This window comes from Phyllostomus hastatus, unplaced genomic scaffold (assembly GCF_019186645.2).
Source record: "Phyllostomus hastatus isolate PE091 unplaced genomic scaffold, TTU_PhHast_1.1 phas_scaffold_193, whole genome shotgun sequence".
Classification (NCBI taxonomy): Eukaryota; Metazoa; Chordata; class Mammalia; order Chiroptera; family Phyllostomidae; genus Phyllostomus; species Phyllostomus hastatus.
In genome coordinates this window covers 561,913-579,213 of record NW_025334015.1, presented here as the reverse complement: position 1 = coordinate 579,213, position 17,301 = coordinate 561,913, and the positions used below count along the sequence as shown (strand labels likewise).

At 46.7% G+C, this 17,301-nt stretch overlaps 1 protein-coding gene across 1 annotated transcript in view; it reads right to left on the bottom strand.

Annotated features, from left to right (window-relative positions):
* The window catches only part of GRIK4 (glutamate ionotropic receptor kainate type subunit 4), a 508,786-nt gene that overhangs the window by 139,191 nt on the left and 352,294 nt on the right, over positions 1-17,301 (bottom strand). Inside the window, exons 5-6 of the mRNA XM_045860306.1 lie at positions 15,052-15,149; positions 10,440-10,605 (exon numbers count right to left, since the gene is read on the bottom strand). Of these exons, the coding sequence (XP_045716262.1) occupies positions 10,440-10,605; positions 15,052-15,149 (264 nt within the window). The remainder of the gene's footprint in view (positions 1-10,439; positions 10,606-15,051; positions 15,150-17,301) is intronic.

Here is a 17,301-nt window from a genome sequence, read left to right as displayed (position 1 = left end):
TCTAGGGGCAGACCCATTTTGTCCTATATGTAAAATGGAGAGAATATTCACCACATCTCCCTCACTATTGATGTGAAAAGCACAAAAATCGCTACAACCAGGAGCCATTCTTCCCGAGGAGGCCAAGAGGGTGAATAGCCATCTCCCTGGCTTGAGGAAAGCTTAGCTTGGGCATGCTATGGGGAGGGAGCATGCAGCTGGAGAGGAGGAAAGTATGGCAGTGGTAGAATGCATGAGTCTTGGAATGTGGCAGGGAGAATCTTTGGAGCGTGGCTGAAAAGAGGTCAAATCCCCTGGGATGGTTCGGTGTGGGCAATGAACTTTTCAGCAGGATGAGACGGGAGATCCTAGGGGATGACAGCAGGTTTATGCACAGCACAGAGACACCTGTCCAAGGCAGCCCAAGGATGCACCACTGCTTTACAATTGGCTGGTGTTCTGAGTTCCCAGGGAAGAGTCTCCCAGATGCCACATAAACTGAGGACTCTACTGCTGCCTACCCCAAGCATGCCCATCTTACTGCCCCTTGGGGTACTTGCTACATTTTAAACAAAGAAGCTGTATCATTACCCCATCCCATCTGGCTGAGACACAGGGCAGGGGCAGGTTAGGGGAGAAGGGCAGTGAGTCTGGGGAGGTCTGCACCCTCACCCACAATCTCCCACTGGTTATTCCTTTCCCCAGCTTGCACCCCACCTGGGCAGCAAAAGGAGCACAAGGTCTGGTGGTGAATTCCAGCTCTAGTGCTGCCAGGTAGTTAGTGTGGGCAATTTCCTCTACTCTCCACATTTCAGTGCTCTTATCTGAAAGTAAAGATAATTACTCGGCTTACAGGGTGAGTAAAAAGATGTCAATCAAATAACCGGAACAGTGTCTGTCACCTAGAAGGCATTTCACGAATCTAGTTTCCATTCATCTCCTTCCCTCATTTTCATATCCTAACCATCTTTCACACCATCTCCCAACTCTTAGAAAATTTATTATCTAATTCAAAAAATATAGCCCTTGGTTATGTCAACCAATGGTCATTGGTGCCAGTTTACCACCAACAAAAATTCCCAATTTCAGGTGTTGTGAAGAAGGAAACTTTATTCAGTACAAACAGCTCAATGGTAAAATAGCACTGCTGTGCAACAGTCCAATAGTATGGCAAGAGGCTTCCCTGGCCCCAGCACCCTCTTCAACTAGGCAGCTCTGCTCCTCAATAGTCTGGTCTGTTCTGCCTTGCCCTATGCCCATCCACTCAGCTTCAACCTGGAAATCACTGTCTCCACTCAGTGGAAAGTGCATTCTCAAAGCCACAGGGGAGCTGGCTTATAAGAACAGAAGTCCCCACCCCTGGTCCCTGATTGGTCTGTCCTCATGCAAATGAAGATGCCAAATCCTCACAGTTTGATTGATCCAAAGGCACTGTCAGAATAGAGCTGCTCTGATTGGTCAGAGCTGAGAAGCTCTGATTGGATGGGGAAAGCCTCAGTCCTATTGGTTGAAATAGGGTTCCAGGAGTTCATTTATAAGGGCTGGCAACAACACTGCACAGGGCAGCATTTTAGCAGGCAGATGTTGGCAGTCTAGGGCAGAGGCTTCTCCATGAAGTACAGTTTGCACGAAAGAACTCTGTGCAGAAATAGCTGCTGGGCTCTGCTTTTTCTTTTTCTTTTTCTTTTTTGAGCCCAGTTAGTTACCAAGACCTCTTAGGTATCATTTTTTCCTTTCAAGGTTCACAGTTATAATCATGTAAAATATTTTGTAGGATACACATATGTATATATGTGTACATATTAATATACTCATATATACCAATTATTTCATCATGTTGGGTTGGAGTCCCATTCAAACTTCTCTGCACATCCCCAGCATGAGGCAGGGTGCAGGGTGCCTGCTGATGCACTGACCTACAGACTGTAGGGCAAAGAAAGTGACCCTAGCAGGCCAGAGGAGCAGCAGTGCTGGAGGGAACAAACACTGTGTCACTTGAGGGTCAGCTGAAGGGATGATGTGCTTGGCTTGAGGAAGGGTGAGAAGGGCTGTCATGGGACACACTTGTTCTTGACAGCCTTAGGAACTTCTCCAAGAATGATGAGTGGATGGAAGTCACAGGAAAACAGAAGTCTATCTACTCAAGATGTTTAAGGATACAGTGGGCTGCATAATGAGGTGATGGGTTCCCAGTCTCTGCAGGTAACCAGAGAAAGGCTGAAGCCCCTCTTGAGGGCTGTTGTACAAGGAATTAAACCAGTGGATGAAAAGTTGAACTAGAAAAAATGGTGACATATTTCTAGCCTACAAATTCTCCAATTCTATAAATCAGAGAGGGATACTTTCTTTTTTTATTCTAGGCATTAGAAGGAATTTTCAGAAAAGAAAGTGTGATTTAGTTACATTAAAAATATTAGGAGTATTTTCAGTGCAGTTTGACATTTTCCAATGGTCATTCTCCTCATTTCTGTTTAATGAAACTAAGAGATTTACCAAAGGTAGCTGCTACTACAGGGGTTAAAAGCTACTCTCCTTGGCTTCCCTTTCACCTCCACCCCAACCCTCCTCTCCAACAGGACCCCTGGCCCAGCAGCAGGTCTGCTTGCCAAGTCCAAGGCTGCGAAGGACCTGAGGAACCTATAATATTTCTAAGGATGCAACAGGATGAATCAAAGAGAGACTCAGCAGGCCAGCCATTGTGGAAAGAAGGAGGAAGGCTGGCTTTGGGAAGTGAAAGGCAGGGACAGGAGGAAATGGAGGGGCTGTGAAAGGCACAGCCAGGGTTGGACAACCATAGGAAAAAGACACAAATACTGAAGTGAAGAGTCGTCAGGAGACTCAGAAGACCCCTGTGATAAAATAAGAATAAACACCCACTTCACCTGGCATTACTTCCTCTCCACTGGCTGACTTCCCTGGCTGCAGGCTTTCATTCTGTAAAAGGCTAATGTTCCCAGGAGGGCGGCACTCTCACGTCTTTAGGGAGGCAGCTGATACAATGCTGACCTCAGGGGACTGTGGTGAGGACTTAGTGAGGTGACATAAGTTCATTATTGTGCACTGTGCCCTAACACTGGAAAGTCTCGACCCCCCCCCACTCACTGGCCAGGCCCACAGGCCTTGAGGTGTGTGGTTTTCAGACCTGCTCCACAGAGCAGATGAGAGAGAGATGAGGGTCCAATGTGTTACCAATGGGGAAGGGGCACAGAATGAGATCAAATGCTTGAACGAGACATTGCACTTGCTTCTGTTTTGTCTCATCCCACAGTAGGCTTGGCCCCAAGAATAGGCAGGAAGGGCCAGAACACAGGGGCTAGAGGAAGAGAGAGAAGGGTGGAAGCAGGCTGAGGATTGCATTCTAGCAGTCTGGGCTGTGCCTGGCCATCAAGATTGACCCCTCATCTGAGGGAAAGGATGGGTGTGGGAAGGATGTGGCCTCTGTGCTCCCATCAGTCTCCTGACTTAGGGGTGTGTGCATCCAGCTTGGGCTTCAGCTACAGGGCCCAGCAGGTGTCTCTGCCTGAGAATGGCCTTTGTGTGTCCTGAGTCACTTCACACACATGTCACTGACTCTGTGATAATACCAGGGAGGCAGGTATTATCTTTATGATACCTACATTATATTATGTATATTATATTATAGCTATATAATACATGGGTCCCTGAGGGAGGGGAGATGCAGTGAATCAGATCCTAGAGCTACAGAACCTGTAACAGGGCAAGATCTAAGCCTAGGTTTTCTGACTCCAAATTTGGGCTCCTGATTCACCACCTCAGTTGGTGTGGGAAGGTCTCAGTCCTTGCATAAAACAGGAAAGATGGTCCCTCATTTCTGTCTCTTCCATAGTGTTCAGAGAGGCAGGGAGAAGAGGTAACAAGAACTATGTGGCCATGAAAGTGGACTTAATCTCTCTTTTCTTCATGCATATAATTAGAATATTTCTAGAACCCTAATAAATGGTTATCATGAGGTTTAAATGAAGTAATTTAAAATCCTTAGTAGTGTTTGACACACAGTAAGTGCTCAATAAATGGTTAACTTTTTATCACTATGAGCAAAAGACCTCCCACAGCGCTTCCTGGGGGTGGCATAGGCAAAAAACAAAACAAAACCCAAAACACTACTGTCCCAGTTACTCTCTCTCACAAGAGGCCCTGGGTATTATTCCCTCCAGCCCCAACCTTCACCTGCTACTGCCAGAACCAGAGTCATAGTATAAAGTAACAGTAATTAAATGTATATTATGTTCTGGGCCCAAATACCTTCCACTCAATTACCCTGGGAGGCATTATTACCTTACTTTACACAGGAAAGAACTCAGGCTCAAAGAGGTAGAGTAACCTGCTTAACATCACACAGTTCATGAATAGTGGAATAGCCTGGTGTAATGGCAAAGATGGTTCTCTTTTTACCACACAGTTCTGATTTCTCTTCAGCAACAGTTACTTCCAAAGAGACCAGGGTCTACTTTTCTCCAACAACATGGTTATAACCAAGCTTAGTAACCACAAGGATGTTATAAGGACAGAGCCAAACTCTGGTCACTCTGTCTAGGGCCTAACCCATCCTTGTTCAAAGGGATCCATGAGAGAGAGGACAGGAACTCTCTGGTGTATCGCATGTGCCCTAGGTGTGGATGTGTGTTATATCCTGAGTATGTCAACCTGTGCGATCCCTTCAGCCATCTGGGAGAGAGGTAAAACTGTCCCTTCTAGAAAACTGACTCTGCTTTTTAGATGAGACAGCAAGAGGCTAGAGAGTGCTTGAGTCCCTTCCCCAAGGTCACATAAGCAGTGGGATAAGTGGCAGAAGCACAGGACACAGGAAACATAGCCACAGAACGGATGTGAAAAGACTTAGAAACACCAAAACAAGTATGTAAAAAAAATGACTTTATCTATGTACAGAGAAACCAGGAAAATATGCAGCATATTACACTTGTGACCACAAGGCACTGAAAGCTCTGGGTTCATCTGGAGATTTTCCAAGGTAACTCTGGGGTAGGACCAGGTGATCGCACCCTAGGGCCCTGGGGGCCGCAGTGGGGAAGCTCAGCTGTCCTTGTAAGACCCCAAACAGCAAACCCCTACCCCTGGCTCTTTGGAGATACAGGATGACCTCCACTCCTCACCCCTTTTGCTCCCCCAGTCTCATTAGAACTAGGCCTGTGGAGATGATTTTTTTTCCCATTACAGAAAAAATAATGTAATCTACAACAGACCTCTACTTGGTCCAAAACCTGCTTACTAAAAAAACTACTTTTGGGAAGAAAGAATAAGTGGTTGGATTCCCCATGGAATGATCTCCATTATGCCTAATTTTGATAGATGGAAAATAGAATTAAATTCCTGTTCCTAATTTGACTTTCAGTGTCTCTTGGCCCTGAATTAATAAGGAAGATGGAAGAGTGTCTCCTCCCAAGTTTTGAGCTGCATTTCCCTTTAGTCCCTCATTTCTTCATCCTTTGATTAGATTTTTAAATCTTCTTTGCCCTTGAACTTCTGCTCTGCCCCACCTTCCCTCCCTGGGCCCTGGTGGGTGGGACTAGATTGATGCAGAAGCTTGGATGGAGGAGTTCTCCAAGTAGAGGTGGCCCCCTGTGGCTGGTGAGCCCTTCGGCTGTGGGCTGACTTTTCCATCACCTAGGGAGGCTCATCCTCTCCAGGACTGTAATGTGCTCTGCCATCCTGCACCCTGCTTGAGGGAGCAAGGGGACACACTGCTCTAGAGAGGTCTCTGCCCTTCAAAGGACACTGTGCCTGCCAGGCAGAGTCTGCTCTGAGCTGCTGCTCTGAGGCTGTGTGCAGACAAGGGGTAGGAGAAGTTGCGGAGGAGGCAGGCCTGGCTCAGAGTCAGAGGACCTAAGTTTGTCTTGACATCGCCACACACTAGCTTTGTGCTCTTAAGCAAGTCCCTTAATAATTCTTTCTTGACTCTGGAATGACTGGGGGTTGGAGGAGGTGAAATAGAAAAACATAAGTGAAAGTGCTTTGCAATCAGCAAGGAACATTGAAAGACAAGGAATGTCATTATTTCAATAGAAATGGCCCTGGGCCAGGAGGCAACAGAATCTAGCATAGTGCCCAGTTCATAATAGATGCTTAACAAACATTGAAAAACTCCCTTCCCAAAGCCCAGGAAGAGCTGAAGCAGAGGAAACAGGGTTCAGATTGATAGCAAGAGGGACTGTGGCTAGACACAGAAAGAACTTCCTATTAGGTTGATGAGACATTGTATCCAGCCCTGAGGAAAGCTACAGGACAACCTTTGCCTGGAGATATTTACAGCCTGTTCCTCATCTCTCAGCATTCCCACTACATGGAGTGCACCAGTTTGGTTCTGCCTGAGTGGTCTTGTGGCAGACATTTCCAAGGGAGAATTCCTGATTCTATTACACTATTCAATGGTGCAAGGATCCCACAAGAGGAGGGCCCTCTGGTGGGACACAAGGTTTCCCAACCATGTTCCATCAAATGGTAGCATCCTATGAGCAGTCAGCTCAGCATCTTTTTGGGCTTACGGTCAAAACAATTTGGAAGATGATGTGGTACAGGACAAGTCAGAATGTCCATGCTAACGTGTGCTGTGAGTCTCTACAAGGGGGAAGGAGCACAAAGTGTTATCCAACATTTCTGACTTTTGGAGGGGAGGGCCATACAATTTTGTGTTCATAAAACACTGATTTATCTAAAGTAGTATTGTCCAACAGAACTTTCAGTGGAGATGTTCTATATCTGTACAGTCCACCTGTGGCCATTGAGTGCTTGAAATGTGGCTGGTAAGACTGAGGAACTGAATTTTCAATTTTACTTAATTTTAAAATGGGGAATTCCAATACCTCTATACCTTGGGTTGTTGTGATAAATAAGCTGTATATAAAGCACATATTAGCTTCCAGTCCAAGACAGCAGCAGAGGAAACCCTGAACTCATCTTCTCCCAAGAACACATGGAATTTACACCTATAGACAGAGCCTTTGAAGAAGAACTGAGGGACGCAGCAAATGACAGAGGGAAAGAGAGAGAATGAGAACGAACACAGAAACCAGACTTCCTAGCTCTAACTCCAGTGTCCAGCCTCATGACTTACTCCAGACTCTCTTCAACTGGCACTCAGCCCAGTCACTGCTCCTGCCCAGGTGTGGCTTGTCCCAGGACTTCCTACAACCACAGCTCCTTCAGCTACAACACTAGAGTCTTACCTTTGGGAATCCTTACCACTCTCACCCCTTCCAGCTTCTGCTCCAGGTCCTGGTATGGCTGGCTTCTGGAACTACTGGGACTACAAGAGGCATGAGCACACTGCAGCTACAGCTCCAACCAGTCTGCCAAGGTAGTCTCAGTGCAGCTTACCCCCAGGACTTCCCGTGCACCATTCCCACTCTAGCTACCCAGGACTTGGTAAGACTGGTCTGCCAAGGACTTCCTGAGGCCCATGCATGCTTCAGCCCCAGCTGGCCTGCCAAGGACACCCAGCACACGCAGTCTACAAAGGAAGAGCTCCTATATAAGGTCACTCCTGGAAGACCAGAAAAGGTTACTCTTTTGCCTAACTCATAGAAACAAACACACAGAGACAGCCAAAATGAAGAGACAGAGAAATTTGTCCCCAACAAAAGACCAAGACAAAAACCCAGAAAAATAACTAATAAACAGAAACAAGCAATCTATCAGATAAAGAGTTCAAAACACTGGTTATAAGGATGCTCAATGATCTCAACAAAGACATAGGAAACATAAAAAAGGAGACAGAAAACATAAAAAAGAATCAGTCAGAAATGAATATAATAATGGAAATGACAGATATATTATAGGCATGAACAGCAGATTAGATGAAGCAGAGGATCTAATCAGTGATGGGCAGACAAGGTGCAGAAACACCCAATCAAAACAGCAAAAAGAAAAAGGAATTTTTTTAAAAAATAAAGATGCTGTAAGGAGCCTCTGAGATAACAAGCACACCAATATTTGCATCGCAGAGATCCCAGAAGGACAGAGACAAGAAGAGAGAACCTATTTAAAAAAACAGTGGCTGAAAACTTCCCCAACCTGGTGAAGAAAACAAGCACTCAAATCCATGAAGCACAGAGAATCCCAAACAAGATAAACTCAGAGAGGCCCACACCAAGGCACATCATAATTAAAATACCAAAGGTTAAGTCAACAAGGATTTTTTTTACTTCCAAGTTGGACATAAACAGAAACAAATAAGCTTAACTATATACCAAATGGGTAACAACAATATTAAAGAAAAATGGAAAAGGAAGAATTTGAGTAACTTTTAGCTATAGTACTTTCACTTCTTTTAGTCTGAAGATAAAATGACCAAAAGAACTGCAGAAAAACTTAAACGACTTAATAGGTTAGTAGGTTTATTGTTAACAATGGTGTGGGTATAGTAATCTGAAACAAGTTTATTTGTATTGTAGAATTAAATAAAGGAGTAAATATATGGATTGTCTTGGGAGTCAGGCTTCTCAGGATGAGATAAAGGAGCTATAAATATAAAATGATGAAAAGCAAGAATGACAGGAAATGGATAGTTCCCTAGTCTTTCCCCTGAAAGGACAGTGGCAATGAGCACACCTAGTTTCCAGATCTCAAGTTCTAATATCGTGACCCACTAAGAAGAACCAGGGCTCCTTAGCAAAGTGGTGGCACCTAGGGCTGGGGCTGGGAGTGCGAGCCTGGGCCATTGTGTGCCAGAAGTGAGAATGTGCTCAAAGAATGGCAGGCACGAAAGCCAGCTGGAAGGGCCTCCCACTGCCAGATCTGGGACCATCTGAGCATCAAAATTAGTAATGACAGTAAGGGACTATAGTCGACTGAGTAAAATCAGAATTCATGGATCCATATTGACAGAAGTAAATAAATAATCAAACAGGAAAGAACCTTACAGTAAAATGTTAATGCATAAATGTGGAAGGAACAATAGAGTGTAAAAATCACTATCTAGTGATCATTAGAGTCATTGGATTCAGGAAATAGCTATCAATGTACTATAACCTCAATAATCTCCCCACAGGTTAGCTATTTATTACAAAGGGGAAAATAGTAACTTTACAGTAGAGAAAATTGGACATGTCCAGGACTTGGTGATCAAAGTTAACATCACCAATATGGGAACAAGTCACAATTGCCTGCTACCTCACAGGACCAATGAGAAAAATACAGCATCACTTCTGGGGTATTCCTGCCACCTACACATAACCTGAATTTAATGAAGTATCAGACAAACCCAAATTGAGGGACATTGTACAGAATAACTGGCCTCATCTCTTCCAAGTGTCAAAGATGAGAGGGCAAGACTAAGATTGACCCAGGTGAAGGAAGACTAAAGAGACATGACAACTAAAAAGTAATAGGACGTCTTGGGTTGAACCTGGCCCTGAAAAACTATTACTACAGAGGACAATGGGTAAAATCTGAACAAAGTCTGTGGATTGGGGATAGAAAGTACACATAGCTGAAACTCAGTTAACTTTATTTCTCTTGTAGCATCAAGGAAATCATCAGTCTGTGTTGAGTGACTGAATGAATGCACATGTGGAAGCCATCAGTTGCAAAGGCATGGTGAAAGAGGTGGTTCTGACCCTTGGCAGGGGGCTGCATTTGTTTATAGATGTTGTTGGGATTCCAGGAGGGAGGAAGAACTCCAGCATGCAGAGCAGTTCTACGTAGTCACTGAAGAAGCCCTGGTGGTAATGGCATAGCTCTTCCAGTGCAGCCCACCCGGACTCCTGGGCCAGCCCTGCACAGGTGAGCTGCATAGGACACAGATGCTGGGGTTCGGGCACTGGACTCACTAACAGCCAGTGGTCAGCTCCTGCCTGGCTGTGTGTGGATGTGCAGCTGTCATGATGCACACAGGTGCACAGATTTTTCTGGAAAGTGCTGGTTTAAATTAGCTACATCTCATAAGCACTAAATTGATGTCACAAATTGTCTGAGAGTCAGAGAAATGCATTTCTAAAACATGCATTTGCAAAAAAGTGCTTTATCAGGAATTGACCTTGGACCTTGTTTCATCAGCAAAATCTGCTCTCCAGGGCAAGAAGCTCTTCAACCCATCAAGTACAAATGCATCCAATTTATATTCCACCCTCCCCCCTGTAGCTGCTTAACAATGAGGCTGAAAATGTGGGAATTGAGTTTGCAGATGCAAAAAGGCTTGGAGGTTGGCCAGTCTTCTTGTAACCCAGTTCTCTCTGTTCTGCCCATGTCTAGGGAATTCTGTCAAAGGGACTGCTCTCTCTCTCTCACACACACACATGCATACACACACCGGTGCACACACAGACAATAGCCAAGGATATATAGGAATGCCAGAGCCCTCTGGATATCAGTCCTGTGATCTAAGGGAGACCTCCCCTCCCTGGAATGTCTCCAGCCAGGGTCCAATCAGGTTTAAATCAACAAGTACAAACTGCCTGGGCTGGAGGCTGCCTGGGGAAACTTACATTCTGCTTTGGCACAGATGAGGCAGGCGGTGGTGCAGTTGAAAAAGTTCAGGATCCCAGCTACAGCCACACTGATGTCGGTGTTGCTGGGGTGGAGGTTCAGGGTTGTAAATCTCTGGGACTGGAGCTTGATAAACTCCTCTGGGGCCACTTTGAAATGGGGGACCTGGGAGGAGGAGCAAAAATGAGCAGCAGAGAGGACCCAGAAAAAGAAAGAGAGAGAGAGAAAAGTTAGATAAGGCTGTGGAGGGGGAATTGCCGCCCACTAGTGGGAAACAGCTTGCAGGAGTCAGGACACCCACTCCACAGGAGAAGCCAGGATGACCCTCCGACAGCACAAGACAGGAAGACCCAGGACAGGAGCCCTTTAGAAGGAGGCCTGTGCTGATGTGCTGTGCACATGGAGCAGGGTCTGTAGCCCTTCGAGGTAGGCGAAAGAAGAGCTCTTTATTTTCAGAAAAACTGCCCACTGCTGAGCAGCTAGACAAATGGCTCTTGAAGGCATAATCCTTCTAATATTTTATCTGTAGTTAATATATCAGAGCAGAGGCGGCAGAAGGAGAAAAACACTGCCTTGGGGACTAAGAGAAGAGGCCATCAGCCCAGCTGAGACAACAGGGCTATCAACCAGCTCCCACGAGCTTCCTGGGTGAAAGCCTGTGATGAGTCCCTCTGTAAATGTGCACATGGGGAAAGAAGCCTCGCAGGCTGAGAACTGATCTAGAGAGCCTCCAAATGAAGCCAGGTAAATAAAGACCTGCTTTGGCCTTGTTACGATGGTGTCAGCATTCCGCTGCACCTATTACTGACATTTGCAAGAGCCGTTGCTCCTGCCTTCTGCCTCTTCTCCTGGGAAAGGATATTAACAGGCTCTGGTGGTGGCTTTATTGGTAGCTTACACTATTGGGTAAGTAATAGGGCAGTTAAAATGTAATAAGCTGCCATCCACCTTGATTTTATTCTGTCTTCCTCATCCCTGGTACTCAGAGCTGAGCGAGTTGAAGGCTGTGTGGTGCCTCCATGGGAGATGGGGCTGAAACCTCAACCTTCATTCCCCCTTTGGACCAGTGCCCTGTGGGAGAGCTAAATTATAGCAAGCATGGGTTTGTACTGAGGTTAAAGCAAGTAAGATTGGGGATAAACAGCAGGAAGAACTTCCTGATGGTGAGTTGATTGGCTCCTAGAATGGGTTATTAAGAAACGATTGCAGAAATTTTCTTTGTCCAGGCTGGCCCAGAGTCTCAGATGATGTTGAGGTGGTCTCTGTAGGAGTCTGCTACTTATTGTTTAAGCTTCTGAGAGAAGTCAGCCAGAGACCAGATCTCCTCTGAGTTTGGGTGAGGGGCTAATGCAGAAACTAGGGAGAAACTAGGATTAGCCCTTGAACCATACAGAGAGGGCAACCAATATTTCCAGCAGAGACTGAAAAGTATAGATTCAGGGAGAATCTACTAAGTTATGAGATAAGACTCTAAAGAATGAAGTTGTGTCATAAAGGGGTATGTCATAAAGAACCTTTCTTCACAGCTTGTATTTTGCATCCCATATGACCTGTCTAAAATGAATGAACCTTGAAAAAATACGAACGGGCAAGATGGAAGCAAAATCTGGGCAGGGCCAGAGGCCAGACCCGGTGACTCACAGGTTTGAGCATCTTTGACCAAGGCCCTCCCTACATGGACATCCCGCCCACAGGGTCCCACCAGCAGCTAAATCAGCCTTCAGCCAAATGTGTCCCTAGAAACACACTTCAATCTCTGGATCTTAACAGCTGAATCAGGAAAAAGACTGGGGTCTGAAAATTGGGTGTGCATCCAGCTCTGCTGTGTGATTTGGGGCAAATTACTTAACCTATCTAGCCTCACTAATGCAGAGAGATGACAACAGGTGCTTCTTGGAGCACTGGAATGATAAAACAACGCTCTGTTTCTTCCTGTGTGAAGGGCAGAATAGCTCAGTACCTGACATGTAATACTTGGGCAATGTCTTCTCTCCTCCTCTTTCCCCTCTCTCCCAAAATGCAGGAACTCCCAGAAAAGCTCTTGGGGCTGTCTGTGCAGGAGGGAAAGAGGGTGAGAGGCTCCCCCTGAGGGGACAGGGGTGGGAGAATTCAGCAGAGCCTGCCATTCTGAGGGCTTCTGGGGAAGCAGCCAGCTCCTCTATGGAGCCAGACAGACATGGCCCAGGACCAGAAGCATCCATTATTGATTTGCAATTGCAAATGAAGCTCAGGGAACCCTTACAGAGATGTGTAGGAGAAGGAGAGGGAGCATAACAGAGGGGAGGGCAGCAAGGCAGAACAAGGCTGTCACAGGGCTCTGGAAATATTAGCAGCACTTAAGAAAATGAACTCCTTGGTGAAAGCTCCATTTCTTTCCCTTGGAGCTGAGGGGAACCGGTGTAAGGCAATTCAGCCTCATATAATATTAAAAGAAATGCATAATCTTAATGGAGAGCAAAGGTTGCTCTGGAAAAAACATGACCAGACAAAGGAGGAGTACTTGTCTGGCCAATCCACAACACAGGGACATAGCTGGTAGCAAGACGAGGAACATGGTGGCAAGCAAGAGCCTCCACCTCCTGTCTAAAATGTCAGATGGGGTCAGCAACGTGCTAACTGAGATAAAATACCCACTGAACCCCAAGAGGAAGCCATTCTGGAGTGGGAGTCGGGGGGATGACTATATGGGACAGTGAGGATAACATGATGGGGAGGAGGGAGAGAGGAGAAAAGAAGAAAAGGAAGGGTGAGAACAGTGAAGAGAAAATGGGGAGCTGAAGTCTTGGCAATCTCACATGTGAAGATCACAGTGATCGCTGGAAATCAGCCCGCCACAAGCTGGTGCTGTCACTGGAAGGCTGGCGAGAAGATTCAGATTAATCTTCAGACTCAACTTCCTGGGCCCAAGGACTGGGAGATGCTGGAAAGGGCTGCAGTGAAACAGAAGCTCCTTGTTTGGCCTGGGCTGACTCAGGAGTCATCTCTCAGGACAGCTGAGGGGATGAGGGATGGAGTGGTCCACATGGACTTGGCTTCTGCAAGGCTCCAGGGCCCAGCCTACAGGGCAGCTCCTGGCACTTGGATAGCAAGTTCAACCCTGGGACTGAAGCTCTGGCCACGTGGCATAGTGGTGGGTGTGTGACAATTCTGAGGGCAGGCTCATGAAATAGGGAAGATAAATATTTTGCCCAAAGCCTCAAAGACTTGCTCAACCTTCTGACCATAAGAGAAAAAGTGGCATCAAAGGAAATAGGGTCCAGAGGGCCTGGGGTAAGCAGAGGCCTGCCTGCTACTCCACCACCTCTGCAGGGGCTGCTAGCTGAGGAGGCTCCTGTCTGCAGAAGTGTCCTGTCCTATTTCTAAGAACCAGAACCTCCAGGCCCCTGGACAGTTGGAGGACAGATTGACCCTTCCTCTGCCCTCTGCCCTTCCCCTCCCCAGACCCTGTCCTCATGCCCCAAACCACCAAGCTCTATCTCTTCCTGAAGAACCTTGGGGGCAGAGAGAGGATAAGCCATCACCTTACCACTGCCTCCCAGGAATACATTTGAATGGGAAGAAGGGATTGATTCCAGAAAGGGCTGGGAAAGATCCCATCAACAGACAGACCCCTGAACTTTCTCCATTTGTTTTCTCTGGGGGCAAAGGAGGGAAAGAGTTGATGAACTCGGGAGCAGGCTGTCCCTCAGAAACCCACCCTGCAATCTTTATCTCTCATGGAACCAGAACTAGATCTAGAGGAAATGGACTTAACGCTTTGAAAGGAGAGAGATTCCAGTTAGAGGAGGTACCTCAGGAAGTTTACTGATTCGATAAGTTAGCCCTGGAACTGATGAATAAGGAAGAAAGCAAAATAAAACCTCCTTTCTAGAGAACTTATCAAGCAAAGGTTTTCAAATTCTATTTTAAAAGTCAAATGTAGCAATGCCTTCTTCCCCAGAATCCCACCATCTAAACACATAGCCACCGACCAGGTCATGAGGAGTTCAGACTTCTGCCCTCTCAGCCTCCCCCAGACCACCACCATCCCCAGCTTCTCCCTCTGCTCACCTCCACCAAGGATCCCCAGCCCCACAGAGCCCTGGGACTCTAAAGAGGTCAGCTTCAAAATCCTATTGTCTAAGCTCTCCTCCGAGTTCCCTACATCCAAACAACCTGGAAAATAAAGGTACATGTCCAACAAAGGACATGTACCTTCTCTTCATTGCCCCACACAGTTGAGGTCCCCACTCTTGCCTTACTACATCTGCTTTTCCAAGGTCACCCAGTGCCCTCGTCTCAGCTCTCATCCTGCTCTCTTTGCTGTGATTTGACACATTTGATGCAGTTGTACTTTACACATTTATAACTCCTTCCATTCCTCATTTTCGTCCACTCTTCTCATCACTTTTTCATTTTCTCTGCCAGCTCCTGTTCCTTCAGCCACCTGCTAAATTCATATTTTATCCATGTCTCACTCTCTCTAAGCAACTCTCACTCTTCCTTTGATTTGTAGTTCTGCTCACATTGTTTGTGACACACACTAGGCACTTCCAGCCCTGAACAGTCTGCACCATCTTGGGGCACAGGCTGCCAGCCTGTATACAGTCCCCCACCTGGCCCAGCACTCACCTCCTTCTCCCCACAGATGTTGCTAATGATGGAGCTGGAGGCGGGGCTGGAGGATGGTCCCAGGACAGCGACCACCCCCTTGGGGAGGATCTGACACACTGTGGCCAGCAGCAGGGAAAGAAGAAAAGAAAGAAGGTGCCCATCAGCCGGGTGTAGACAAGCTGCCCTGCCTGGGCCCCACCCTCTGAGGCCTCCAGCCTCATCCCACTGCCTCTCCCTTTCCACCCATCACTGCCCGTTCCCCCTACCCACCCCCCACATACTTCCAAATCCAATGCCTTCCCTCCCCTGGACTCTGAAGCTCTAGGCCAGTTTTATTGGAGTTCATGGAAGGTATTAAGTGAGGTAATGACACAGATTGTGACAACATATGGCCACAAACAGCAGGGTATATAAATCACCTAGGCTGCCACTGAAGGCAAGCTTATGGCGAAACTGCAGATTCCTTCCTGCTTGCCTGCAGTGGGTTGTCATTTAGCTTTCTTTCTGCTCTTATTAGACTTCAAACCCCTCAAGGGCAGGAGCTGAGCCATACTTTCTCCCAGTCCCCTCTTTCCCTTTCCTGGTGCTCATCACATTTTCTGGCCCTAGTAAGTGCCTAGTTCATATTCATGGAGTGAGTGGATGGATGGATGGATGGATGGATGGGACAGGCAGTCAGAAGAGGCAGAGTCTAAGTCTATTGAGGATAAACTGCTACACACTGAGGACTCCTCCCCTCAGTGGAGACAAATGAGAAATTAGATGGAGAGAAAACATGAGCTAAAGCTCAGGACACACACAGTGACATTAGAACAAAGGAGCCACCCCTCAGAGCATGCACTGAGTTTCCTTGTAAGACATCCTTCTCCTCAAAACTCAAAAACTTTGATCCTGGGCACATTTTCCTCTGGCTCACATCAAAGTCAGGCAGAGCCATTTCCCAAGCCAGTAAACTGAGTTAAAGGGAAAGTCCAGGGTTGTTCCTTGTTGAGTCAGCTACAAAGCCACACCTGGTAGAGTCCTAACTGAAGGCCACACAGACAAGTGATGACCTTAAATGGGCGTAGGTGGTGAGGTGGAGCACAGGGTTCAAATCCCATCTGAAGGATAGATTTGCAAGTTCTGCTCTCATTCTGCAGCTCAAGCAGGTGTCCTGCAATATCACAGATGTCAGCTGACCAAGAGGCTGGGGACAGTAGTACCTGAGGGAGGGAGATCTGTCAGTGCTAAGTGTCAGAACCATCCCCACAGGTGTGACCAGGCTGTAACTTTGAAGAATGCACTTAAAAGTTCAAGCTACTTCCATGTAAGTTATCTCATCATCCTCATGCCTGCTGGATGCCTAAGATCATCAGCCATCAGGTCCCTGTCACAGCCTCAGGGGTGGTCTCAGTTCCTAGAGATGTTCAGTGACTCCCCTAAAGTCACACACCCAGTCAAGGTCAGGGCCAGCATTGGAGTTCAGGTCTGTGGAACCCACCCAGTGTTCATTCTACTCTCTCTCAGTCACCTCCTGTGCCTGTCCTTCTCTTCATAGCCCCACACAGTTGAGGTCCCCACTCTATCTTGCCTTACTACATCTGCTTTTCCAAGGTCACCCAGTGCCCTCTTCTCAGCTCTCATCCTGCTCTCTTTGCTGTGATTCGACACATTTGATGCAGTTGTGCTTTACACATTTATAACTCCTTCCATTCCTCATTTTCGTCCACTCTTCTCATCACTTTTTCATTTTCTCTGCCAGCTCCTGTTCCTTCAGCCACCTGCTAAATTCATATTTTATCCATGTCTCACTCTCCCTAAGCAATCTCATCCTTGCCTGCAGCTTCCACCTTTATCTCTGCCTAGGTGATCCTACACTCTGACCATGTCCTTCCTGGGTTACATAATCAAGTTCCAACCCCCTCCTGATGTCAGTAGAGGAAAGTCACTCACTCATTATACCCACAGGAGGGAGGCAGAAACACAGTCACTCAGGGCATGTACTCTGATACAAGATTGTCTGGGTTTGAGTCTTGGTTTTGTCACCTATTAGCTGGGAGACCTTGAGCAAGTTACTGAATATCTCTGGGCCTGCTTTCTTATCTCTCAAACTGAAACACTGGCAGCACCTCTCTTGCAGGCTTATTGTGAGAATTAAATGAGTTAGTACCTACAAAGTGCCTAAAGTGGTACTGATATGCCCCACACCTCTTTATATTGTGCCCACTATATCGTATTTGCTACCTACTGTACCTTCCATACATGATCTGATTTGATCTTCCATACATT